The sequence below is a fragment of the Vombatus ursinus genome, unplaced genomic scaffold (genome assembly GCF_900497805.2).
Source record: "Vombatus ursinus unplaced genomic scaffold, bare-nosed wombat genome assembly UNPS02000749.1, whole genome shotgun sequence".
In the NCBI taxonomy this organism is placed as follows: Eukaryota; Metazoa; Chordata; class Mammalia; order Diprotodontia; family Vombatidae; genus Vombatus; species Vombatus ursinus.
The window spans coordinates 724,966-750,710 of NW_020940527.1; the positions used below are offsets into that span (position 1 = coordinate 724,966).

The 25,745-nt window shown below is 47.5% G+C and overlaps 1 protein-coding gene across 1 annotated transcript in view; it reads left to right on the forward strand.

Annotated features, from left to right (window-relative positions):
* CUNH15orf39 (chromosome unknown C15orf39 homolog) overlaps positions 1 to 5,686 on the forward strand; it is a 30,776-nt gene extending 25,090 nt beyond the window's left edge. Inside the window, exon 4 of the mRNA XM_027857261.1 lies at positions 3,617 to 5,686. Within this exon, the coding sequence (XP_027713062.1) occupies positions 3,617 to 4,014 (398 nt within the window). The 3' untranslated portion in view covers positions 4,015 to 5,686. The remainder of the gene's footprint in view (positions 1 to 3,616) is intronic.
* The last annotated feature ends 20,059 nt before the right edge of the window (positions 5,687 to 25,745 follow it).

The following is a 25,745-nucleotide window of genomic DNA, read 5'->3' on the forward strand; positions in this document are numbered from 1 at the left end:
ATTGTTTTGGACAGGTTGGCCTTGCTGAATTTGGGGCTGGGTTTTTTTGTTTTGTTTTGGTTTTTGGGTAGGGGGGGACACGGGAATGGAAATCGGACCTTGGAAGGTAACGTATGTTTACATCTATTTATAAATTCCTGTACATACAGATATATTTTTAAAGTGTGAATGTAGCATCATGATGTGAATTCCATCTTGGTTACAAATGAGACTCCCTTAGTTACCTACCAAAATAAATCAGTTCTGAAAATATTAAAAAAAAAAGTTTGGTATCCAAGATAAGTAACAATTAATAAATATATGTGACAAATACCTATTCCCCAATAGATAAATAATCAAAGTATATGAACAAACGGTTCTCAAAAGAACCTGCCAAGTATTCACAGTCCCATAAAAATATTCTAAATAAGAGAAATACGAATCAAAACAATCCTGAGCTTTCACTTCATACCCTTCAAATTGACAAAGATGACAAAAAATAGCGACAGTCAATGTCGTTGAAAGATAGGCACACTCATACTCTGTTTGTGGAGTTGTGACATGGTATTACTACTTTGGAAAGCAATTTGAAATAATCAAGTGACTAAAATGTCTATACCTTAGAAACAAAGACTCCATTACTGGACTTACAACCCCAGGAGGCTATCAATAAAAGGGAAAAAAAGTCCCCATATATTCCAAAATATTTTTAGCAGGGCTCTTTCTAAAAAATAATTTTTGACTGCTGTTTTCTCTTATATCACTGTAGTATCCTATATATCTGTTCCTATTCCCAAGAGGCACCCCATATGATAAATGGTGGGTTGTGGTTTTGGTTGTTTGTTTTTTGGAGAGAAAAAAAGTCAGCACAACTAATCAATATGTTGGGGAAGTCCAACGTGTAACACTTGTGGACCTCCCACCTCCACAAATGGTTAGGTTGGGAGTGTCTTCTCATATCTCTTCATTAGAGTTCTACTTGATCTTTATCATTTTGTTATGTTTACTTTTGATTTTTTGGACTTTATCTTGAATAGCAATGGGGCATAAGCTACCAAGCTGGAAAAGCAGTACCTCAATGGTCCTAGTGTTGTAGGAAGAACCAGCTGTATTCCAACAGTGGACCAAATATTGAAACAAGAATGCACAGTAATTAGTACATTCACTGTGTGGGTGCTTCCAAAGTTGTGTTCACTTCAATTGGCTAAACCCCATCTCCTTAGCATATGGTTTGTGATCTTCATTTGCTCTGCAAACTCTTGGTAAGTGGTGCTGAGGTAAACTTTTTTGTTATTTTTCAGTCTTGTCTGACTCTTCACGACCCCATCTGGGATTTTCTTGGCAAAGATACTAGAGTGATTTGCCATTTCCTTCTCCAGCTCATTTTACAGATGAGGAAACTGGAGCACACAGGGTTAAGTGACTTGCCCGGGGTCACATAGCTAGTAAATGTCTGAGGCCAGTAAACTTTAACAGCCCCTTTTTCCGAATTATCACAAATTCCTAATTTGTTGGGTCATAATTAACAAGGCTCTAGTTTCAAGTTCCTGCCCCACCCAGACTTTCATCAGAACCATTTTTTTTTCTTTTGTATCTATATCATTAAATTTCTCCCTGTATCCATCCCAGGAGCCATTCCTTAACAAAGAATTAAAAAAAAAAAAAGGAATAAAAGAAAGGGAAGAAGAAAAAATCAGCAAGGCCAATCAATACATTTCTTTAAAGATCTGAAAGTATGTGCAGTAGCATCAGAAAGTCTAGGTTGGCTCTCTTCCAGCTCTGACATTTTCTATGAGTCAATGATTCTAAAAAGTCAACCAAATTTAATCCACCCCAGATATCCAGGGTTCCAGATCACTCACTCTCTCTCTCTCTCACACACACACACCCCTATACACCTGAGACCCCCACTCAAGACATCTCACACACACCACCAGCCAGGACTGTTATAAGGGAGTTATGTCCCAGACATGGAGCATTTTGGGGTTAACTTTACTCCCAGGAGGACTGATCCAGGACTCAGCTGTTGACCCTTTGGGCAAGTGGAGTATAAAAGCATTTCTTCCAGGTTTTGGTGGGGAGTTTATGAGGCTCCAGGGAACTTGATTGCTGGTAGCTTTTTATTTGTTTTTATCTTTCTGAACTGGTTCTTTAACTATGACTTCTACCTGAAGGAGGGTGCTGGAATATGTTTTTAGTAAAAGGACTGTTTGTTTGAACTCTGCCTCTGAGTGAGTCATTGTACTGGATGCAGAATAGTGACTTGGACATGAGGACTGCCAGAAGTAGTAAGCCTTTATCTTGTACTTATTTCCTCACACAAGACACAGTGATGAAAGGATGATTAGAGGTGAAGTGACTTGCCCAGGGTCACACAGCTAGTAGTCTGATGCAGGATTTGAACTTGGGTCTCCCTGACTTCCTAGAGTCCATCACTCTATCTCTAATGCTACTTTACTCTGTTTGTTTTACGGACCAGCCTGGCTAGGCTCTCAAGAGGTCGGTCAATGGGGTTGTGGTCAGGGGATGTATGTTCTAGCTACAATCTACTAAGGCATAGAGATGTTGGCACCTGTACAGGTGGAGGCATGACCCACACCATCCAAATCACACCTCTTGAAGTAAATAGGTTTAGGGTATAAACTGTCCCCCTCTTTCCCCCCACCCAGTACCCTTAGTGCATGTTCCCAGCTTTCTATAGACAGTCTCCCCAACTAGAGGAGTAAGAGCCATGCAAATTAGGAAGGAGGGCCTCTTCTGCTTATTAATACCCAGCACTGGGAAGCCTTGGAATCATTGCTGCCAGGGGCCCTCCAAAGCCCTCCAAACCACTCTGCCTCATTCCTTCTGTAGAAGGGGAAAGTGAGGCCTAGGGAGGGGAAGTGAATGATGCTTATGCTGGGAGTGATTGACTAGGGATGGAACTCTGCTATCCATATGTGTAATCTGGGGCTTCTTCCAGTAAACCCCACCGCCCTACTCCCAGCTCACTTAGAGACGCCTTTCTCAAATATCTTCTCCCCAGGCAGCAAGGCCCAGACTCTCTTGGCCTCCCCACTGTACTCAGGGCCCCCCCTCCCTTCCTCATACTCATCCCCTCCCTCTCTCCAGAAAATTACCCCCACCTTTATTTCTTACAGGTTCCTGTTCACAGCCTGGCGGCCATGCCTCCAAGTAGGTACCATTTTGTGGAGAAAGCTTACTAGAACAATCCATGCTGCCCTTCTCTTCACACTCTGCTTTCCCTGCCTATCTTCCTTCCTATTCTCCAGAGACCTTGGGATTTGGGGTGCGATGGGGAGGAGAGGGCATGGTGTAGTTGAAGAGGTCCGTGCCCCTATGTCCAAGTGGGCAGTACCCCCCTTCCTTCCATGCCCCTGCCATGCTGTGTGTTCAGGATTCACTCTGGGCAGCCAAGTGTGTGTGTTCATGCCTTCATTTCTGTCTGCATCACCTGTCCTCTGGGGAGGAGATGGGGGCTACCTTTTTTAGCTAGGACCCTAAGAGGGGTCAAGGAGAGTGGGGGTGGGGGAGAGCAGTCATTCTCCAAGACCACAGAGGAGGAGGGGCCAGGAGAAAGGGTGGCCATCGGTCATCCTGCCCTACCTGCCTAATCAATGTCTTCTCTCCCCTCCAGGAGAACATAACAGGCAGAGCCCCCAAGCTAAGGCAGAAGCTGCTCCCTCAGAAGGCTCCAAGTTTCGAGAAGAAGTCAGCGCAGTCTCAGCCAACTTGGAGCCCCGGGGCTCCAAGGCCAAAAAGAAGAAGAAGGGGACCCCTGGGCCATGCTCTGAGGAGTCTGGACAGCCAGGGGCCCCCCCTGAGATGGAGCCTGCACCAGATAGAGCCTCAGCAGCCAAGCCCAGGGCAGAGGCAGAAGGCCAGGCCCCACTTGGTCTACCCGGCTCCATGTTCCGTGCCCGCTTCCATCGCCTGCTACAAGCCGCCTGGCAAGATGGCCTGCCACTGCCCACAGGCAGGCGAAGAGGCCTGGCGCAGACCCAGCCCCCAGCCTACCCAGAGCTGGTAGGGTAGCAGAGCTGGGCACCAACTTGAGGTGCCATGCTAGGGCAGGAGTTGAAGGTCTGAGAGGTCCCTTCCAAGGCTGAGAGTCGAAGGTTTTATGTTTCTAAGACTATGATTACTGTTGCTCAGCTGAAAAGTCCAGTGCCCCCTGGATATCCAGGAGGATGACCAGGAGGGCCAGCTCTGGCTCCAAGGATGACCCAGGGCCTGGCTACATGCCCTGCTGGCCTTCCAAGGCTAAGCACCAGAGCACCAAGGATTCCCTGCCCTTTCCTCTCTATTCCAGTCTGCACTTGCCTTTTTCCCACCCCCTTCCAATATTCCTCTCCAGAGCAAGGGCTTGGCTTAGAACTGGAGACTCCATTCTCCTTGCTTTCTGTTCCTCAGGACTTGAACCTTAGGCTGGTCCTTTTCTCCTTTCCCTTTCTTCTCCCCGCTTCTCGTTGGCTTGCTACCTCCTCCTAGCCCCAGGCCAAGTCTTTCCTCCAGCTATCCCATTCTTGCTGCTCCTCAACCCTGGGGGGAGACAAGAGACCCCGGTACAAACCCCCTTGCTGCTTCTGCCTCAGGCTTACCCCGACTTCAGGTAGCACGTGGTGAGGAGGGCGCTTCCAGAGACCTTCCTAAAGCACAAAATTCCCCAGGGAAGTCATGACTTCTTTCCCCTCCTCACCCCTCACTTCTGCAAATCCTGCCCTGGAATATCTGGTTGATCTGGAGAAAAACACTGCCAGATATTTGGCATAAAGGTTTGCCATGGTCTATCTGATCAGATTCTGATTATGGCCATGAAGTCATGGGTCTGCTCAGTGACCTATTAAAGGAAGGGATCCACCAGAAACTAAGGCATACCCCAACACTAAGGTGGCCATCTTGGCCCCTCACCAGACCCTGGACAGAGAACAAGGTCACCCTGGACAACCAATCAGCTTCCCTTCTCCTGGTCTCAATTCAGTTCCATTTCTTAGGTATTTATTATGCCAGGTACCATCTTAGGCACTGGGGAATACCAAGGCAATAGTAACCACCCCTGTACTTAAAAAGTTGTGGGGACATCCTGCCCCCGTGCCATGAGGGTATCTTGTACTGGCCCCACATCTGCATCTAGGGGAGGAGAACCTAAGACATTTCTAAAGCTCCTTGGCCACTAAACTCCGGAGAAATGCAATCTCCTTTGAGCCAAGGAGAGGAGAGGAGCCAGCCTCACTCCCCATCACTGTGTCCAAGACCCATTCCAACCTCCAAGGGGAGGGCCCTGCTGGAGCTCTGTCCATCCATGATGGCTGGACATGCCCCAGAGACCTGCCTTAAGGTTGGTTGCAAACAACACTCTTTAGTACCTGGCCACAGGAGGAGCACAGAGGGGTGGGCTGGGCACAGAGCCCTCACCATCCCTCCCTCTCTGGAAGTTGACTCTTAAGAATCAGCACACATTTAAGGAGACAGAAAAACCACCCCCACCTCATGGACCCCACACGCAGCCTGGCCTGGCTCCCTGCGCCAGAGAAGTGACACTTCCCCTCCCTGCAGCCCATGGCCACAGATAGGGCCTCTTTCCTTGTGTGTGTACAATTTGTACAGTTCTTGGCCCAAGTCAGTCCCTTCACTATTTAATGTTTTGTAAGGAGGCGGGCAGCCCCGGTGGCAACACGCCAATAAAAGTTGTTGGGTTGTTTTGGAAGTGGTCGTCGTGATTTGGGAGGGGGGAGGGGTCTTCTTGTGGTCTGGGAAGGGGCCAACCAAAAAGATCTGAGTGGGGAGAGCCAGGAGATGGTTCAAGCCAGGTATTTGGGCTCTCAGCTGTTCCATAGCTTGGGCAGGGTGGGAGGTAGTGAGTAGGAGGGGGCAGCTGTAGAAACAAAGAAAACCCCTGAATTAGACAAAGCCTTACAGGTAATATAATAATAACCTCTTGTCCAACCTACGGAGTCCTTCCTCGAAAGCTGGTTCCATAGCCTTTGGTTTTTTTTTTTTAGGCAATTGGGGTTAAGTGACTTGCCCAGGGTCCCACAGCTAGTAAGTGTCAAGTATTTGGTCTGAGGCCGGATTTGAACTCAGGTCCTCCTGACTTCAGGGCCAGTGCTCTATCCACTGTGCCACCTAGCTGCCCCCTCCCCCCTCCCATAGCCTTTACTTAAATATTTCCAATGAGGGGGAGCTCATCATCTCACAAGGAATCATTTACATTGTTTTACGGCTCTGCTTTAAAGAAAATATTTTGTTTTTCTGCTGATATGAAATGTAATTCTCTGAAACTTGCCCACCATCTTGGTCAGCCTCCACCGAACACACTTTACCTCACCAAGTGTTCTTCCTTTGATAATCATTTTGGAAGCTCAGGGACCAGAATGTTGGAGTAGTCAGGAAGCCTCTGGTTTGAATGAGGCATCAGACGCTTACTAGCTGTGTGATCCTGGGCAAGTCATTTAACCTCTGAGATCTTATTTCCTCCTTTATAAAGTGAGGATGGTGACACCTACAACTGTCTCCCTCCTCACACTTTGTTGTGAGGCTCAAATAAGGAACTGTGTGCTCCTAGAGCACTTGGTAGCCCTTCAAATCACTGTAGAAATGTGAGCCATCTCAATTCTGGAGTCCAGGACCGAGTACCCACTAGGTGCCAAGCCCTGTGTTAGGTACTGAGGATACAAGGAGAAAAAATGAGATAACAAATACCACGTCAACCTCACCACTCTTGGGTGATAATCGAGCTTGGGGTCCACAGAAACCATAGTTTTTTCCACATGAACTGTTTTCTAGCCATGTTCCCATCCTATAAAAGAATATATACCAAGAGTTCCCACAGTGCCTACCTTTGACCCAGTTTTATGGACTTGTTTAAGGTACAGAGAAGTTAAGTGACTTGTCTAGGGTGTCACAGCTAGAAAATTGGAAATGGGATTTGAACCCAGATTTTCCTGATTCCAAGACCAATTTTCTGTGCTCTGCCTTACATCATTTATTCATCATCCCAGCTTGACAGGTCGAGTTATTTTGGGATTCTAATTCTATCGTCCAAAATGGTGTCATCTACAAATTTGTTAAGCATGGCATACCTGCCTTTGAGTCATAATGATGTTGATAGGAAGTAGGACCAAGGACAGAGCCTTCAAGCCACTAGTAGAGACCTCCCTGACTTTTGTCCTGCCACTGGACTTTGATGACTCTGGAAGAGAGTGAGGCTGATGACTGCACAGCCCTGCCTCACTTAAATCCAATTCACACACAAGTCAAGACATCACCCTGGGATGCCATCGGTCCTCTTCAAAAACGGATGAACAGCAACAACAAAAGACTTTCCTCCTCAGGCTTATGCCCATTACACTGCCAGTAGACTTTCATTGATCCAGCCATTTCCAAGTTCACCTGTTTCATTATCCAGTCCTTACTGAGGGGTGATGTCAAATATCTTCCTGAAACCCAAATATACAGCAAATTTAAAGCATTTCTCATTCTACCACTGTAGTAACACTGTCCAAAGGTGGGGAAAAAGAAGTTTCTCTTGGGAAGGAAGTTCACAATTGAGTCACTTTATCATTAGTCTGTAGGTATGATTGCGACCCATCCACACGTATACCTATGAGTGCACGTCCTGTGAATCCCTCCCCAGAGTCAAACCTACATGCTAGATTGCTTCTCTAGGATCAGTTTCCAAATACATGAAATGAGGAGATTAGACCAGAAGGCCCCTGAGGTTTGTTTTGACTCCAGAACCCTGACCCTATGACATGACTAGAGTATCAGCCCACTTCCTTTTCCCAGATGACATTTAACAAGCTTGGTAGCATAGCTCTAGCGCTCTAATGATGATGATGATAATAGCTAGCATTTCTAGAGTGGCTGCTATGTGCCAGGCCCAGTGTCAAGCACTTTATAACTTATCTGATCCTCATAACTCTAGGAAGTAGGTGCTATTATCCCAATTTTACAGTTGAGGATACTGAGATGGGTTAAGTGACTTGTCCAAGGTCACACAACTAGTGTCTGAGTTGGCATTTGAACTCAGGTCTTCCTGATTCTAGTCCCAGTGCTCTATCTGCTGCACCACCAACTTCCTTCAGAGACCCTCTTGTCCAGTTGTGTCAAACTCAAAAACGGGTCACTAAACCATACCTGAGAATCCCCGTGGCTACATATTGACTTAGAAAACCACATGTTAACATCTAGATTTTATTTTATTTAGTTACATTTTAACCTGATTCTGCCCTTGGGTGTTAAACATGCCTGCTCAAGTCAAATTCCCTCATTTTACAGAAGGAATAACTGAGTTTGCCCAAGGCCACCCAGTCACTAAGTCCCAGAAGTAGGATTTGAACCCAGGCCTCTGACTCAGCTATGGTGCCCCTCTGCTTCCTGCTCTCCAATGGCAGGATTTATGTCCTTTCTGTACGATCCACTCGGTAATGTTGCTGCCTGCTCATGCCCACCTTGTCTCCATTGTCCTTTAGTGCCTGATCACTGTGAGTCCTCTGAGAAGACGGTATTCTATGATCACAGCTATTCAGCATCCCTAGAATCACTTTTTAGAGGGAGGAGGGGTAGACCTGTCATAAGTCTTAGAGCGTGGCCTGGGTCACTCTAGTTAAGTGGTTTGCCCAAGGTCCCAGAACAGCCGTGAGGCACCTCAGAAAGTGCTGACTCCAAAGTCAGAAGACTTGGGTTCAAATCCCAGCTTTGTTTCTTATTCTTTGTGTGACCTTGGCCAAGTCACTTCTCCCTAGGACTCAGTTTCTTCTCTATAAAATGGTTCAACTAGATGGACTTTAAGGTCTTTTTCAGCTATAGATCTGGGGTCCTGTGGCTCAGAGGCAGTGAGCCCTTGAACACAGGTCTTCCTGAGTCCGAGGCCAGCCTTCTGTTTGTTTTTGAAGAGCGGGTCTCCCTATCTGACCCAGGCTGGAAATGCAGCAGCCACTTACAGCCTGACCCTAATATTGATTAGTAGGGAAGTCTTGGCCTGCTTATCTTTCCAGCCCGGGCCAGTTTGCCCCTCCTTAGGCAGCCTGGTGACCCCCAGCTCTTAGGAACTCACCATATCAATGTTGCAGAAACCCAATTGATGTTAGTCTTACTACAAATAAGATCTCCTAAGCTCAAGGAAGCCTCCAGCTTCTGCCCTCCCAGGAGCAGGGACTACCAGGACACTATTCCATGTAGAAGAATATTGTTTAAAAAAAAAAAGGCAGGCCTTGTTCCATGGAGAATTTGGGGCATATCATCCGTGCAATGTCTCAAAGGCCACCTACCTCTGGTTCAAGAGATTGAAATAAGAAGGCTGATTGGGTCTGGGCCAGAGATTCACATTGAGAAGGAACAGAATTAAACACAGACACCCATCATCTCTAAGGTTTCTTCTGGTTTTAAAATCTATAATCCCATGATTCTCCCAGGAGAAAATTCACCTGAGCAGAGCACAAATTACCTTGACTTCGAAGCATGAAGAAGAGACAAAGTCAATCCTTGGAAAGCCCCAATTGGAGTGGGAGATAGAGCCCCCATGTGCTTCACCAAACTTTTCCCCACCCCCTACTTTATCTTTCCATTGGCCCTATTAATGGGGGGATGCAAGTAGTTTCCATTCTTGTGGGGTGCAAAGAGTGAGAAATGTGGGAATGAAGTGGCAGGGGGCTGTTTTGGAGTCTTGCAGGCTGCTGCCTATCCATCTGTTTTCCCAGGCCTTTAAGTTCCAAATAGGACATCTCCCTCCTTACCTGTTGGGAACAAGGCTGGAAGCTGAGATCATGGTCAAAGAAAGCAGGGATTCTGCTGTCTCTCAAGTCTAACAGGAGATCTCTTTATCCCCCAGATCTGAGGACTTACCCTCCATCTCTTCAGTGGGACAGATCTCACACAGTCAGGCCCGAATCATTATGGAATGACGAATATTTGACACTGGCCTGGTCCCAATTAAGCTAATGAGACAGACTCAGGTGAGGCCTTGCAAGGCAGGACCCTAATGGGCAAGCTATAAAAGAGCTGAGGAGGGCCCTGTATCCAATTGATCCTGTGTGGGAGGGGAATGAGAAGCTGAGTGACTGGTGCTGAGGTGAGTAAGGCTGGGGTGGGGAAGGGGTGAAAAGGAGACCCTCTCTAGTGACAAGGTGTTCATCCTAAAGTCTGAGGGACATGGAGTCTCTTGGGGCAGGATTAGTTTGCAGCAGATGTTAAGAGGGTGACGTGTGATTGGTGTTCTCCAGCTACTTCCTATGCCCCTTCCTTGGGCCCTTTTTTCCCCACCCTTTCCCTCCATTTCCACTCTAATTCTCCTTCCTTTCTCTGACTACCTGGCCCTACCTCCATCAAAATTCCTTCAGTTTTTCCCAGTTCCAGGTACCTCTCAAAGACCTTGCTGGAATCACTCTCCCTAAGGATATGAAGAAACAAGTTGGGGCTTTCTTTCAAGAATATTAACTCTATTGTATGAGCATCATAAAATGCTGAATATCACAGTTGGAATAGCCTAGATCTGGCCCCCACCAGCCTTCCTCTTACAGATCAGGAGCTTTTAATGTATTGTCCTGCCCAGAGTGGTAGAAATGAGACTAAAATTAGTCTTCCCAGTCCGTCACACTGACCAGCTGAACCAGTTAATGAGTAGCCCTCAGAGATGATGGAAGAACTTTAGCATCTAAGAGGTTATGACTAGGGCTCTTTCCAATGTCCCCCTTGGATCTATGGAGGCAGCCGTTTTCTCTGAGGGTCTTTGCTGCCGAGGGTCAGAGTTCTCAGTACCTGGGTTCAGCCCTCAGCAGGCAGCCAGGCCTGGCTGCTCAGTAAGACAGCCCCTGTGCTCTGCAAAGAACTAAATTCTGGAGAGAGGATCCAAACCCAAATGTCCTGACTCTAAGCCCAACGTACTTTTCCCTCTACCATGCTGCCCTCAGGGTGTTAAGGTATCAGTTCTGACTATAGAACCTCTCCTAAAAGAGCTGGGGCCATTCAGCAGCCTGCCCTGATGCTTTGAGGTCCCTGACTTTTAGGCAAGACAGTAGCAGAATCAGCTCTTGGATTAGGAGTCCAGCAATCTGGATTCCAGTCTTGGCTTTGTCACTGACCAATTGTGTGACTTCAGGTAAGCCACTTCACTTCTCACCTCAGAAATAAAATGGGAATTCTAAATAACCTTAAAAGAATCAAATGATGCAATTTATGTAAGACACTAATCATAAAATGCCATGTCATGGGGCAGTATTCTTAAGATCTGAGACTGTAATGACAGATTGGCTTCTGTCAACTTTGGGGGAGAACTGAGTGGTGGTTTGATTGTTTTTTGTGTTACTAGCTCCATGAGCTTGATCCTTCTCAACATGGAAGAAGAGGAACCTTAGTAAAGCACTAGGCATCTCCCTGTCATCCAAGAGGTCCATCCCCTTTGGAAGAAGGTCTGATGATGTCATTGCAGAAGCTCCAGGAAGGGAATACTGCAAACTGGCAAACTCTAGGGAGATAGAAGACTTAACCTGCAGGACACCCACTATAAGCTTTATAGAAATCTTGCATACTTTCAATTCCCTGTGACTCTAATTTCTACTTCCACATAGACCAATCCTCTCTTGTGAGTTTTGTTTTGAAGGAGAAGAGAAGAAACATTTATATAGCCTCTGTTGTGTGCCAGACACTGTGACAAGTGCTTTATAAATATTTTATATTTATTTATATATTTATATAATATTTATAAATTTATTATTTTTATTATTATAAATATTATCTTATTTATTTATAAATATTTATAAATAATAAATAAATATTATCTTAATTTTGATTTGTTCTAGAACTGTGACCTCATCAATGTGGGGAACTTCCAGTGTGGAAATTTTTTCCACTGATTGACATCTTTTGTAATTTAATCCCTCAGAGTTGAGGCACTTGAAAGGTTAAGTTAGTTGCCTACAAAGACACAACTAGTATGTGTCCAGGGGCAGGATCTAAACTCAGGCCTTCCTTATTCCAAGGTGAGTCCTTGTTGGTCTCTCTCTCTTTTGAATAAGATCTAGAATGAGTGCTGGGAGAGGGAAGATGAGACAGCAAGTGAATGTTGGAACCAAATGCCAAAATTTAATGGTAGCAAGAAAAGAGGGCTAGAAATCTTAAATTGGTCAGACCCATGATGAGGTGAGGAAGCTAGGGACCTTTGACCTAAGAGATAAAGACTAGTAGACTTCAGAAATGGACTGAATGGAGATACTTGGGTCAAAGGCAAGATTCCTTTGGTCTCAGAAGGAGGTAGTGCTCCAGGAGGCTGACATCCAATAAGGCCTAAGGACAAGGATTCTTTGTGGTGGGGGTCAGATCTGGAATGGGGAAGGGGGAGAGTGAAGAATAGATGAAAGATCTCTGGTTTGCAAGAGGGTAGAGAGCAGGGTCTGAATGTACAACCACAGAATCCTAGAGGTGGAAGCAGCCTTGGTGCTCCTCAAAAGGATCATTCTTAGGGGCAGCTAGGTGGCATAATACATAGAGCGCTAGCCCTGGAGTCAGGAGGACCTGAGTTCAAATCCAGCCTCAGACACATAACACTTACTAGCTGTGTGCCTGGGCAGGTCACTTAACCCTGATAGCCTCACCCAAAAAACAAACAAACAAACAAACAAAGTATCGTTCTTTTGACACATGGTAAGTATTTAAGAAATGTTTGAATCTGAATCTAGTCCAACCCATCCTCTTACAAATGAGGAAACCATGATCCTATAGGTGGCATTTGAACCCAGGTCTTCTGATTCTACGTCCTATTCCATTATTCCATGCTATTTCCTCATATCTGGGCTCTCTCCTGGAGAAATGGGGAAGGAGTCCTTATTCTCCTTTTACCACCCCAACTTCGAACTCTAGGGTAGGAGCAAACACGCATTTATATGCAGGCATGAAGATGGTAGCTCTAAGTGGATTGCCTCCAGCTGATGTCTCTTGAACCAGCTGCTTATTCCTTCCAAAGCCCTTTCCCATCCATGGACTCTTGCTGCCATCAGCAGCAGGTGGGTGGGGTAGGATTGGTCCTATTTTGGACCGGGGAAGGGAACAAGCATTTATTAAGTACCTACTATGTTCCCGGCTTTACAAATATTACCTCGATGGTTCATCACAACAACCCAGGGAGATAAGTGCTATAATTATCTCTATTTTGATAATTGAGAAAACTTAGACAGGGGTCAAGTGACTTGCCCAGCTAGTAAATAAATGTCTGAGGCTGGATTTTAACTTGGGTCTTCCTGACTCCAAGCCCAGAACTGTATCCACTGTGCCACCTAGCTTACAGATGAAGAAACTGAAGTCTACAGGGTGGGGGTGAGGTGGAGTTGCAGGGGGGGGGGGCGGGTCCCTCGGCTCAGGGAACTCCCAAGTAAATTGGTAGTAGATCTGGGGAGGGCAGCATGATGCAATGGATAGAGTGCTTGGAATCGGGAAATCCCACCTCTGACATTTACTAGTAAAAGTCCCATTTTCCATTTCTCTACCCTTCTAATGGAGACAACTAGACCTACCTCACACCGTTGTTATGAGGCTTGAATGCAAATATCTACAGTATACTTTGAAAAACTCTAAAGAGCTATATAATGTCAGTTAGGATCTATAAGTAGTAGGTCTTAAGACTCCTCAGCCAAGGATTGCTACTTTGAGCAAGTTTTTACTGAGCACTTACCCTAAGCGGTCTGTGTGTCTGTGTGTCTGATAGGAACAAGAGCGGTCCCTCCCCAAAAGGAGCTTCTGTAGAAGGGAATTACACTTGTCAACAATAACCCTTGGTACTTTAAACACCAGATGAAGTGCACAAAGAGTTAGGACCCAAGGATGCCATCACTGTGGGTTGGAGTGATCAAAGAAAGATTCATGAAGTTGAGACTGGAGCTAGGTTACAGAGTGGGTTGGATTAAAGGGGAAAGGAGGAAGGCATTTTGGGGGAAATGATGGGACTGGACTGCTGGGTAAGAACTAGGAGATAGGACTGGAAGGCAGGCTGAGGAGAGCTCTTGGCAGGGCTTGGACTGAAATACCTCCTCCCCTCCCCGAAGAGTATTTTCAGGTTTGGAGGTTGCTTGACACACATTATCTCGCTTGATCCTCATGGTCCTCGGGAGGCAATGGGAGTCTTGTCCCCATTTCTACAGACTGAGGGTGAGTGGTTTGCTCTGTGGCCCCAAAGCTAAGTGTCAAAGGTGGGCTTCAAGCCCAGCACCCGATCTACCCTGTTATCAATAGCCGAAGTTCCCAACCAGCGGAAAAAGCCCTGGTCTTAGAAGACCTGGGTTTAAATTCTGACTCTGGGCAAGTCACTTCACTCCTCAGCCTCTGTTTTCTCATCTGTAGAATAGGAATGACGCACATACCTCAGATTTCCCAGCTCGGTTTTTTTTTAATCTGTAGAATGGGAATGACACATATACCTCAGATTTTTTAGCCTCAGTTTTTTTCCCCTAATCTGTAGAATGGGGATGATACACATACCTTTGATTTTCAAGGAAAATATGTTGTGTATCTACAGCTAAACAAGGCTTTAGAGGCCATCTGGTTATTCCTCCTCACCCCAATCCCAGCGAAACCCAGGATTCCACTGGTCAGGAGCTGAGATCCTCTGACCCCACATTCAGTGTTGTCCATTATACTACCCTACCTCTAGTCTTAAAGCACGATAGAAAAGTCGACTTATTTCTCCCCAGAAAATGACCATTTCCTATCAGAGAGTAAGCATATTCTTCACGTCTACTGTGGGAATGCTATCTTTTGGCATGGTCAGCCCATGGGTTAGATTACAGAGAGCCATGAATGCCAGGCTAAAGGAACTTGGCAATGATGTGAAGTCCACTGAGAAACCATATTGGGTTCTTGAGGAGGGACTGTGACTATTGCTGTTCTCCTTCCCAGGATAATTTCTTCTAAATAAATTTTTATTGATATCTTTCTAAATATCACCATCTTTTCCCCCATTATCCCTCCCCCTCCTAGAGAGCCACCCCATATAGCAAATTGTATTTTTAAAGAACACAAAGTTTTTTTTAAAATCAGCCTAACCGATATATACATCCCCCCCAAAAAAACTTCTGATAATGTGTAGTCTCATTCCTTCCTACCTCCCAGTAAATCAATGGTCCACCTCCCCACCCCTCCCCCCAATGATGGGGAAGGGAAGAAGGAAAGAATGACACTTCATAAGTAGTAACTTTTAGAGGTTCAGAAATGACAAAAGCGGGCAGAGCCCTGCAGAGATGGAGCACTGGGTGTAGAGAAGAGTATTTGTGCACGGCCTGGGGAGCATTGATTCCCCCACTCTCTTCAAGGGGTCAGAGGAGAAGCCCCTTTTCAGAGACAAGAAAGGGGGCTCCCTAGAGCTTTCCCACCAAGGGATGCACCCCCCAGCTCGCCCCAAAGGGGTCTCGGGCCCCATCCTACCCTTACCCTCCTCTGCCCCACCTCCCAGAGCCCACTCAATTGTCCTTAGACTCTTACCAGTTCCAATTTGAGGAGAGGGCCGCCCTCCATTTCTAACACTCACTCTTAGTTACAGAGGGCAAGAGAGGAAATGAGACTTGGGGACCATTTGAGCCTCTCTAGTCACCTGCTAGGTGGCCTTGAGCTCTCTCCAGAGGCCTGGAATGGGTTGGACCAGCTGCTTTGAGGTTCTTTTCCATGTTAGGTTCCAGTGTCTGAAGCTCTCACTTTTTTTTCCTCTGCCTTACAGGGTGCTGATTCTAACATTTTTCTTCTCTGGGTACCCCACCCCCATGGCAAAGCTGCCCAGACATGAGAGGGGGAACCCTGGCCACCAAGGGGCAGGCCCATCAGTATGGCCTTCTAGCTCTCCTGAGCAAACTCCCAGTATGGACACCTCAAGAAAGAACACGGGCAACCTACTGGCATGTCCCCCCGTGATGTCTGCAGGGACTGGCCTAGAACCGAGGGGTCGGTGGCCTGGACTAGGAGTCCTAGTGGTCTGCTCCCTCTGGGCTTCTGCCTCATTGGCCCTAGCCAACACTTCTTCAGAGCAGCAGAAGCTTTTCCCAGCCACCGCAGCTCGGACATCTGCTGGACATCCCCCAAGGGACTTCTTCAGTTCCACCCCAATGCAAAGTGACACAGACCAATCCCAAAAGCCTTGGGGTGGCGGGGTCATCCCTCTGCATCCTGAGAGCCCAACAGATCCTGCAGGAAAGAGATCAGCCCCTGGGACACCTTCCTTCTCCCATGTGATCCCTGAAGGTTCAGATGACAAAGGGACTTCCTGGTGGGCAGGAGACTGGCAGACCCAGACCCCATTCCCCTTACTCATCTCACGGGGCATTTCTTTAAGTTTCAAGTCAAGGCTTCCCCTCCAAATCAGGGCTTTGTATGCCAATGTAGCCCTAAATCTCAAGACCCAGGCTATGGGTCCCCAAAAAGACAATGTCGAGAAGTTCCTTGCCCAAGTCAGTCGAGTAAATGATGATGACTCCCTACGCACTAGGCTGCCCCCCTCCTTTCAGGCTCCAGGCATTGACTCTTTGGGGGTAACAAGATCCACAGAATCAGTGGTACCTATAGGTGGTGACAAAATTGACCTTGGGCATCATAGTCTATCCACAGAGTCTGCTCCACCAGCATCAGCCTCTGAAGTTCAGCTGAGTAGGAAATCCAACTCCAGGGTCTTGCCCCCTTCCAAATATGAGGTCAATTTTGCCCTTTCCTCTTCTAAGGAAGCCTTGGTATCCATGGGAACACATCCGAGCCTTGGCCCCTCAGAGGCATCCAGGTCTCTGAGCCTTCCAAAAGAGGCCACAAGGGAATTTAATGCCACTTCTTTCCCAAGCTTGGGGGTGTCATGGAGTACAGAGACAGAGTCCCATGTACCCAAGCGTCTGAGATCCCTTCTTTTCTCACACGGCTCAGAAAACCCCAGAGAACAGACCATTTCCCCAACTGCCATCCCAGCTACTAGCTCTTGGCCCATCGGGTCTGGACTTCATTCCAGAGGGACTAAGAAAGTAGCTACTACTTCTAACGATTCTTCTCCAACCAATCCCCCGGCTCACATCTGGACCTCTGCCATCCCCCCACCAACCAGGCCCCTGAAACACTCTCCCCGTGTGACTGGGCCTGGTCAGGAGTTCTTGGCAACTACCGAAGAACATGAAGGGTATTCCCAAGTGACTGAACTTGGGAAATCAACAGGTTCTCCTAGTCGCCCCATCCTTCCGCATGGCATGTACACAGGGAGGTCCAGGCTGTTGTCTGGCCCAGCAGCCAATCCTGGGGTCTTTGAGTCAGCAACTACCACTGGCATGGATGTTTCTCCAGACTTGGGGCTTCTATTGTCTCTCCCACCAAGAGCCCTTGGAGGGGTTAAGCCTCAGCAAGGCCCTTCTCCTGTCCCTACACCAAAGGGCCTGAGCCTCTCAGCCCTAGGAAATAAGGTAAGTTAGCCTGATACTCTTAGCTCCCTCTTCCCATGTGTTCCTAGGACTGAATTAACTTCCATACCACCACCACCACCACCACCCCCAGGTGAGGCTACCCTGCAGCCTGGAGTCAGGATGCCCCTTTGCCTTGTATCTAGGCTGTGTAGTAGAGATTCCCTGGAACACCCAGACCTAGTGACCAAAGTGTTCAGCAGAGGCATGGCCATCCAAACTACCCTGAGCTCAGAAGGACCTCCTCAGAGCCTTTGGTAACTACATCTTCAACCCTCAGGACTTTTTTTTTTTCTTTTTGGTGAGGCAGTTGGGGTTAAGTGACTTACCCAGGGTCACACAGCTAGTAAGTGCCAAGTGTCTGAGGCCAGATTTGAACCCAGGTCCTCCAGACTCCAAGGCCAGAGTGCTATCTACTGAGCCACCTAGCTACCCCCTCCTCAGGACATTTCTGTTTCCTTTCTGCAGGAGAAAGACTCCTCAACCTTCCCACCTGAGGCCCTTGGGGCCACCTCAGGGCCTCCTCAGCGGGCACCAACCTTGGCTGGTGAAATGCCAGGTACTCCAGATGCCTGGAGGCCCTCCACAGCACTGTTTCCAACAAGCGTGAGCCTGTATGGACCCACAACCCAGATGATTCCTCCAGGTGCGAAAACTCTTCAGCCTGGTCCCGGCCTTGACCCCCCAGGTGGGTCTGCTTCCAGCCTACCCTGGCTTCATGTTTTTACAGATGCCTCCTTCCCCAGTGACATGGAACAAAATGCTGGCTGGACAGCAGCGCCAAAAACCTTTATGCCCGGTCCGTCTCTTGCCCCCTTCACAGAGACCCCTTTAGAGGCTGTTCCACAGACCAGCCAGGATGCAGCTGCAGAAGCTTCCAGAAGCGCTTTAAATCAGGCCTCCAGCCAGGCCAGCTCTGCAGCATCTGCCCTCCAGCACCAAGGCAGCCCAGTGGCTGTAACCAGGTTGTCCCATCACTCTGAGAATTTAGCCTTGGCCGGAAGGAGCGAACTGAACCTGCTGGGGACCAGGGCCGCTGGGGAAGGAACAGAGCTCTGGACGACACAGCTGTCCCCAGCCCATGCTACGAGCCCCCGGTCTCGGGCTACAGGAGGCACGACAAAGCCATCGCCGTTCCTTTTCTCCCTCCGGACTACTGCCCAGTTTAAGACGAGGGCCACACAGGTTCCCGTCACAGCAAAGCCCTGGGCTTCCTCTCAGCCTGTGATCCCAGGGTCCTCAGAGATGCCAGACGAACAGCTGGAGAATGTCTCTGAAGTCGGAGCAGGGTCAGCAAGCCTGGATCAAGTGGTTCCCACAGACTCGGCGGCATTCTTGCTTGAGTCTCGGACCAAGGGCCCTACCCTGGCCCCACCAACCACATGGGCCAATACTCCGCCATCTGAACAAGAGAAGTCCCAGACCTCTCCTGCTAAAGGGCTAGAGAAAGTACCCTGGCCCCCCAGCACGGTGTCCCACCCTGCTCTGGGCACTCTAACTCAGGTGATTAGGGGGCTAGGCAGCAGCCCCTCCCCATCTAGCCTGATGACAGAGCCCCTGAAAGGGCTCACCTCTCCCACGGAAGTGCATTCTCGCCCAGGACCTACCAGGGGAGGCTCAGGGTCCGGGTCGATCCTTCCAATCAGCCCACAGTCCACATCTGGAAGAGAAGGCCTGATTGATTTCCCTACATCTGGAATGGGCAGTACTGGAACGGTACTGACGATATCCACACCGATGCTGCAGAAGGTCCCCACCTGGGAAGGAGGGGATCCACAGAAGGGATCTGGGTTTCTAGTTCTCACAATCCCTCTGCAGTTCGGTCTGAGTCAGATCTCCTATATCCCAGCCCTGGCAAATAAGCAGTCAGCCCACTTCAGGAGACTCAAGTGGGAAGTCACATTCACCGTAAGTAGAGTGCCTCCACCCAATGTCTCTGGCCAGAGTCCTTTCCCCTTCCAGTCCAGTCCATCTGTCCATTGCCAGGAAGTTGAGTCTGTTCCTCCCCATTTCCCCCTGCTTATTGTGGGAAGAAATGTAGGTTCCCCAAGAGACGGCTAAGTCGGAAGACTGGGGCAAGCGCTGGCCCTACTCTGGGACCTCGAAGTTTCGTGTGAATCTTTATTTCCTTAACGGTCAAGTGAGAATAATCTATGTCTCACTCTCCAATTCAGCATTCAGTCACTCAAAGTATGAATGAATAGAAGGAAAAGGCACTTATTAAACCCTTACTGTGTGCCGACCTTTGGGCTAAGCTCTAGGGAAACAGAAATAGACCACTAAGATCATGTCTGCTCTCAAGGAACTCTCATTCTGATCAGAGGAGAACACATATCCAGAAGGGAGCCTAAGCAGGGCGCATGGAAAGGCCCAAAGCAGCAGAGCAGAAAGGTCATCATCTTTTACACAATATTTGGTAGCCTGACCTTTCTTAGGAGCATTTTCCCCCTAATTCCTCACTTCTATAGCACTTCATAGTTTTTGAATAATAATTTCATGGCACCCAGGGCTATAAAGAGGTGAGCCATCATTTGACAGATGAAACTAAGGACCAGAGATAAAATGATTTGCCCAGGGTCCTACAAGGTTAGAAGCACGAAACAAATCTAATTGATAGTATTGATGATCAATATTAAATTTTTAATAAAATAGCACTTTAAAAAAAAAAAGTTGGTTGCAGAGCCAGGATTCTCAGGAGAACTAGGTCCGGAGTCTCTCTATATAGTGCCCTATAGACTGCACTCTCCTTAATGAGCCAGTAACCATTACAACTGTGGTCACTCCATTGAGTTCCAATCCTGCCTCTCTGGACTGAGCTTCAGCTAGGCCAGGAGTTGGGTCTTTGGAGTCACGGTCAAGTTTAACCCTACCTGCCCAATACCCTTGGGGTTCCCAGACAGTCTGTGACTTGGGTTCTGTCCTCTTCCTGACTGTAGTTTAGAAGGATGCTGTCCCACATGAATGGATTCCAGGAATTCTACATCCTCCACTTCTTGTAAGTATCTCTGAAGTTTCCCCTCCCCCAACCTCGGGGAAGGAGCTGCTATGAATGGCCAACGATTCCCAAACCTCCCCTCAGAATGGAGACTCGGTATTTGTAAGCCTCTTAAATGACTGGGCTCCCTTGCCCCACAAATGGTGTCAGATGCTACACTAGGTGCTTGGGTGCCTACTACACGGACTCATCTCTGAAGCAAGTAAGGCAGCCGATCACTTCCTCTTCTTCCTGAATATTGGTTTTTATCAAGGTTTTCATGGCAATGCTTTCTCCGGGATTCTTATATCAGTTTGGCCCCTCTTTCTCAGCCTGCTTTGCTGGTTCTTTGTCAAAGTTATGCCCACTAACCCTAAGTGTCCTCCAAGGCTCTGGCTTATCTTGCCCTTCTACACTGTCTCGCATGGTGATCTCTTCACTTCCCATGGATTCAATTGTCATATCTGTGCAGATGACTTTTCAAATTTCTCCTGAGTCTCACATCCCAAATGCCTTTTGGACCTCTCAAACTAGATGGTCCTATAGCCTCTCAAATTTAACACGTCCAAAACGGAACTCATTGTCTCCACTTGCCGCACCCACCCTTCCCTCTTCCCAACTTTGCATGACTGTCAAAGGTACTACCATCCTCCCAGACTCCCATTCTAGATGTCCTGCTCAGCAACTGGCTCCATATCTCCAACCTGCTGCATGTACAACATCTTTCCTGTAATTTCCCTTCTCCCTGCTCAAGTGACCACCACCCTGGTTCAGGACCTCCCATTTTTTTTCCCTAGACTATTATAATGGTCTTCCCATTGGTCTCCCTGTCTCAAATGTCTCCCTATTCCAATCCATCTTCATCTACCAGAGGTATTTCCCTAAAGCTCAGATCAGACTGTGTTACATAGCCCTTCCCTTGCTCAGAAAACACCAGTGATTCCCTACTATCTCTGGCATCAAATACAGGGTATCCTCAAAGTCTCCATATGCTCTCCAATCCAGCCACAATGGCCTCCTAGCAAGTCTCCACCTCCCCAGTATGTACCTTTTACCTGAAGGCCCCCATGCCTAGAATGTTCTCCCTCCTCACTTCCGCCTCCTGGCTTCTTGAAGATGGCTTAAAACCCACTCTCTGTAGGAGGCCTTTCCTGCAGAAATAAGTTTCCGTTTGTTTTGTTCATTCCTCATTATTTACATGTTTTTCCTCATTAGAAAGGAATCTCTTTGAGAACAGGGACTGTTTTTGCCTTTCTTTGCATTCCCAGCACTTGGCACAGTGCCTGGAGAGTCAGCAAGTGAGCAAGCATTTACTAAGCACTTACTAAGTGTCTGGCACTGGGAATCTCAAGAGGCAAAAACAGCCCCTACTTTCAAGGAGGTCACAGTCTAATGGGGGAGGTGACATGCAAACAACTCTGTACGTGCAAGATACATACAGGAAAAACTGGAGAGTCTCAGAAGGAAGGGTAGAGCAGAAAGGGGAACTGAGAAAACCTTGCAGAAGGTGGGATTTAGCTGAGCCTTTGAGGAAGCCAGGAGGTGGGAGATGGGGAAGGGAGCACATTCCAGGCATGAGAGACAGCCAGAGTAAGAAGATGGAGTGTCTTGATGGAGGAACATGGAGGAGGTCAGAGTCACCAGATTGCAGAATACATGGAGGAGGGGGAATAAAGTTTAAGAAGACTGGAAAGGTAGAAATGGGCCAGGTTGGAAAGGACTTTACAAGCCAAACAGAGCATTTTATATTTGATCCTAGAGGTGATAGGGAGTTTAGTGAAGGGTTGGGGGTCACATGGTCAGACCTGTGCTTTAGGAAGATTAATTTGCCAGCTAAGTGGACAATGGATGGAATGGGCAGACACTTCTGGAAAGCAGGGAGACCAATCCTAGTAGAATATTGGGATAGTCCACGGTGCAGTAATGGGGTTTGCAATGTCAGAGGAGAAAAGGGTGTGTGTGTGTGTGTGTGTGTGTGGTAAAATTTATAGGGTTTGGAAACAAATTGGATATGGCAGGGGAGGGGGTGAATCGGAGAATAAGTTGAAGATTCTACAGAGGTTATGACTCTTGGGTAACTGGGTTTAAAAAGGAAGTTAATTTGTTGACTGACTAATCCCTGGGGCTAACAGGTGACACATCGTAATGCTAAGATGACGTGATGAAAAATGGAACAGCTATGCCAATGTAATATAGGAGTAAGTCATGGAAGGCTTCCCAGAAGAAGCATTTGAGTGATGACCAGGGGAATCTGCCAAGAGAGAAACTAGGCTCCGTTTAACACGTGAGGGACTATCGGGCGAGAGCGCTATACAGAGGCTCCTTCAGTGTTATTGATTCTTCTGGGGCTGATAAAAGGCTCTAAAGTTGAATTTCTCCTTTTTTGGCCCCCAGCAATGGGTCTGTGTTTGTCCAGAGTGAGGTGGAAGTAGAGGGAGACCCACCCCCCACAAGCTCAGACCTCATTCGTTGCATTGTCACCATGGTGCGTCAAAAGATGGATACATACTTCTCATGGAGGGTGGACCTCCCATCTCTATACTCCAGTGGTAAGGATGGTTGGCCCTTTACCTACTTTCCCTTTCTCTCTAGCCAGGCTGGTTCTTTGGGGCAGGGCAGGAATAATCCCTTTGAAAAAGTATTCTGTGGCACATTGTTTCCAAAGTACTTCCCCATCAGCTCTCATTTCACCTTCTAACTACTCTGAAAATATCGGGGGGAGGGGGGAGGTTCCCCAACTCCTAGAGAGAGCCATTTTTGCCAGAAGTGGTGGCAGGGACGTGAATTCTAACCCAAACCTCCAGTGTTCTCTCCACTAGAACAAGCCGTCTTCGAAGAGAACCTGGCCCAGCATCCTACAATTCCTATTTGCTGATACCACCGCCTCTCTCCCCTTACCATACATTTACAAGCTCCCTCCTTGCCTCGATGTCTCCAAAGGTTATAGGATAGAAAACTTAGAACCAGAGAAACTGCCCATTGCTTTTATGGTCCCAAGGCTTGGTTCCCTGTCCAACGAGGATCTCCGGCACCTTCTAGAAAACCTGAGGGAACAGGTGAGCTGCCTTCCTCTTGACTTATAATTTCAGGGCTGGGGAATAGGCAGAAGCCAAGCACTGTTGCCTAGGAAGCTAGCCTATGGAAGGAGACTGGGGATGAGGGGATATGTGAGCTTGAGAACACGTTTCCAGGCAACCAGTGCACGATACCATCCTTGCAACCTTTAAGACCCAACTAAAATCCGGACTTCTACAGAAAGCCTTCCCCATCCCCCTCTTAATCCCAGTGCCTTCCCTCTGTTATTTCCTATTTATCCTGTATTGAGCTTGCTTTGTATAGATTTGTTTGCATGGTTGGATTGTGAGCTCCTTGAGGGAGGGCAGGGACTGTCTTCTGCCTCTTTTAGTATCCCCAGAGCAAGTGCCTAGCACACAGTAGGCACTTTATTTACTGATTGATGTAATGCCAAGCTTTAAAAAATGTCCCTGCATTCCATCTTCTACAACCAGTGGTCTTGTTCCTACTATGTGATGTTTTATAAGGTCACAAACACCAGAGGCAGAGTCAGGAGCAGAACCAATGTGAGAGGTAGCATAGTGTAGTGGGGAAAACTGGGGAAAATCTGGGTTTAAATCCTGCTTCTGCCACTAGCTATGGGACCACAGGGCAAATCCTTTAACCTCTTGGCACCTTTATTACCCTCTCTATAAGATGAGCACCCACCTCAGCGTCTTGAACTCAGATGAGAATGTGTGTCAAGGGCTCAGTGTCTGCTGTTTCTGTCCCCACATTCAGTAGGCGGGCAGAGGGAGTCCAGCCTAGCTTCCCAGGGGCCCTAGGGAGCATTGGGACATAGTGTTTGAGCTGGGATGGACCTTGAAGCTGATCAAGGTCAACTCCTATGTTTTACAGATAAAGAAACTGAGGTCCAGAGGCTAACTTAATTGAGCTTAAGTGACTGGGTCCTCTGGCTCCAAATCCAAGGTTCTTTCTACTGTCCTCCCCACCCTCCTCCCATGACTGGCCTTTGTTATCTTTGGCAGGTGATCCGGAATTTGGGAAAGCTGTATCCTGTGGTGAGATTCTCTTTCCTTGATGTCAGGTAAAGGTTAACTTTGCTTCCATAGCACTAGACTACACAAAGTTACATCTTTCTAACAACTCTCCAGGTAAAGTAGTAAAAAATAATAATAAAATTCCCATTTGACAGATGAATAAACTGAGGGTCCAAAGTTAAGTGACATGCCCAGAGGCAGGACCAGACCTTGGCATCCAGCTTCTACCTCCTACTGGGGCCCTGAGCCTTCTCAGGCCCATTGCAGACAGGACCCAGTAATGAAAACCTCACAGAAAAGCTTGGGTTTTTCCTTTCCTGATCCCCAAAGGAAAGACTCGGAAAGGGTAGAGTATGTGGCCTTTGGCCTCTCTGATAAATGAGGGACCTGACCTAATTGACCTCTTAGGATGAAAAGGAACATGGCACAATGATTAGACTCCTAGACCTGGTATCGGAGAGACCTGTGTTTGAATGCTGCCCTTGACACACTGGAGCTTGTACCAACTTCCTCAACTTCTCAGAGCCCCAGCCTCTCCCACCCCTTGTAGCTCTGAGACTATGGAATACGGTAGGGCCTGCTCTGCACTGGCATCAAGAGTTCCTTCGCTGGTGAAATCACTCATCCAGACAAACAAGCAGACTGAGGCATTCCATTGCCAACTAAGGAGCGTTAGCTAGAATAGGTAGGGACCGTGGTTTGGGGATGCCCTAAGCCCTACAAAGCTCAGTCCAAAGAGCACCCCAGCAAGGAGACTACACATGAACCCAGAACTAGATAAAAGTTCAAGGGTTTTTGGAGGGAAGGTTTTACTGAAGGCATGCTGTGTATCAAGCATTATACTGACCCTGGAAGGAGATGGCCAGTCCCTAAATAATCACATCTGCCCTCGGTCTGGTTGGGGCCAAGCCACATGCCTGGACTAAAGCCAAGGATAGACATTTGTATGGCCCTTTACAAAGCACTGTTTCCTCTATTCTCCGTGATGTGTTTTTATGAATGCTTCTGTGTTTGTCACAGCCCTTTCTGAATATATTACTGCCCTCCCTGGGGACAATAACTGAAAGAGAATTAGGGGAAAACAGTTAAGCAAAACTAACATCTGGAGAGTCCCACCTCTAATATTCTGTCTACTTTTTCCTTGTACAAGTTACTCTCACTTAAGTAGCTTCTATTTTTTTTTCCTAATTTCTCAGGGGCAGCTAGGTTAGCACAGTGGATAGAGTGCCAGGCCTGGAGTATAGAAGACTCATCTTCCTGAGTTCAAATCCAGCCTTGGATACTTAGTAGCTGTGTGACTCTGGGCAAGTCACTTAACCCTGTTTGCCTCAGTTT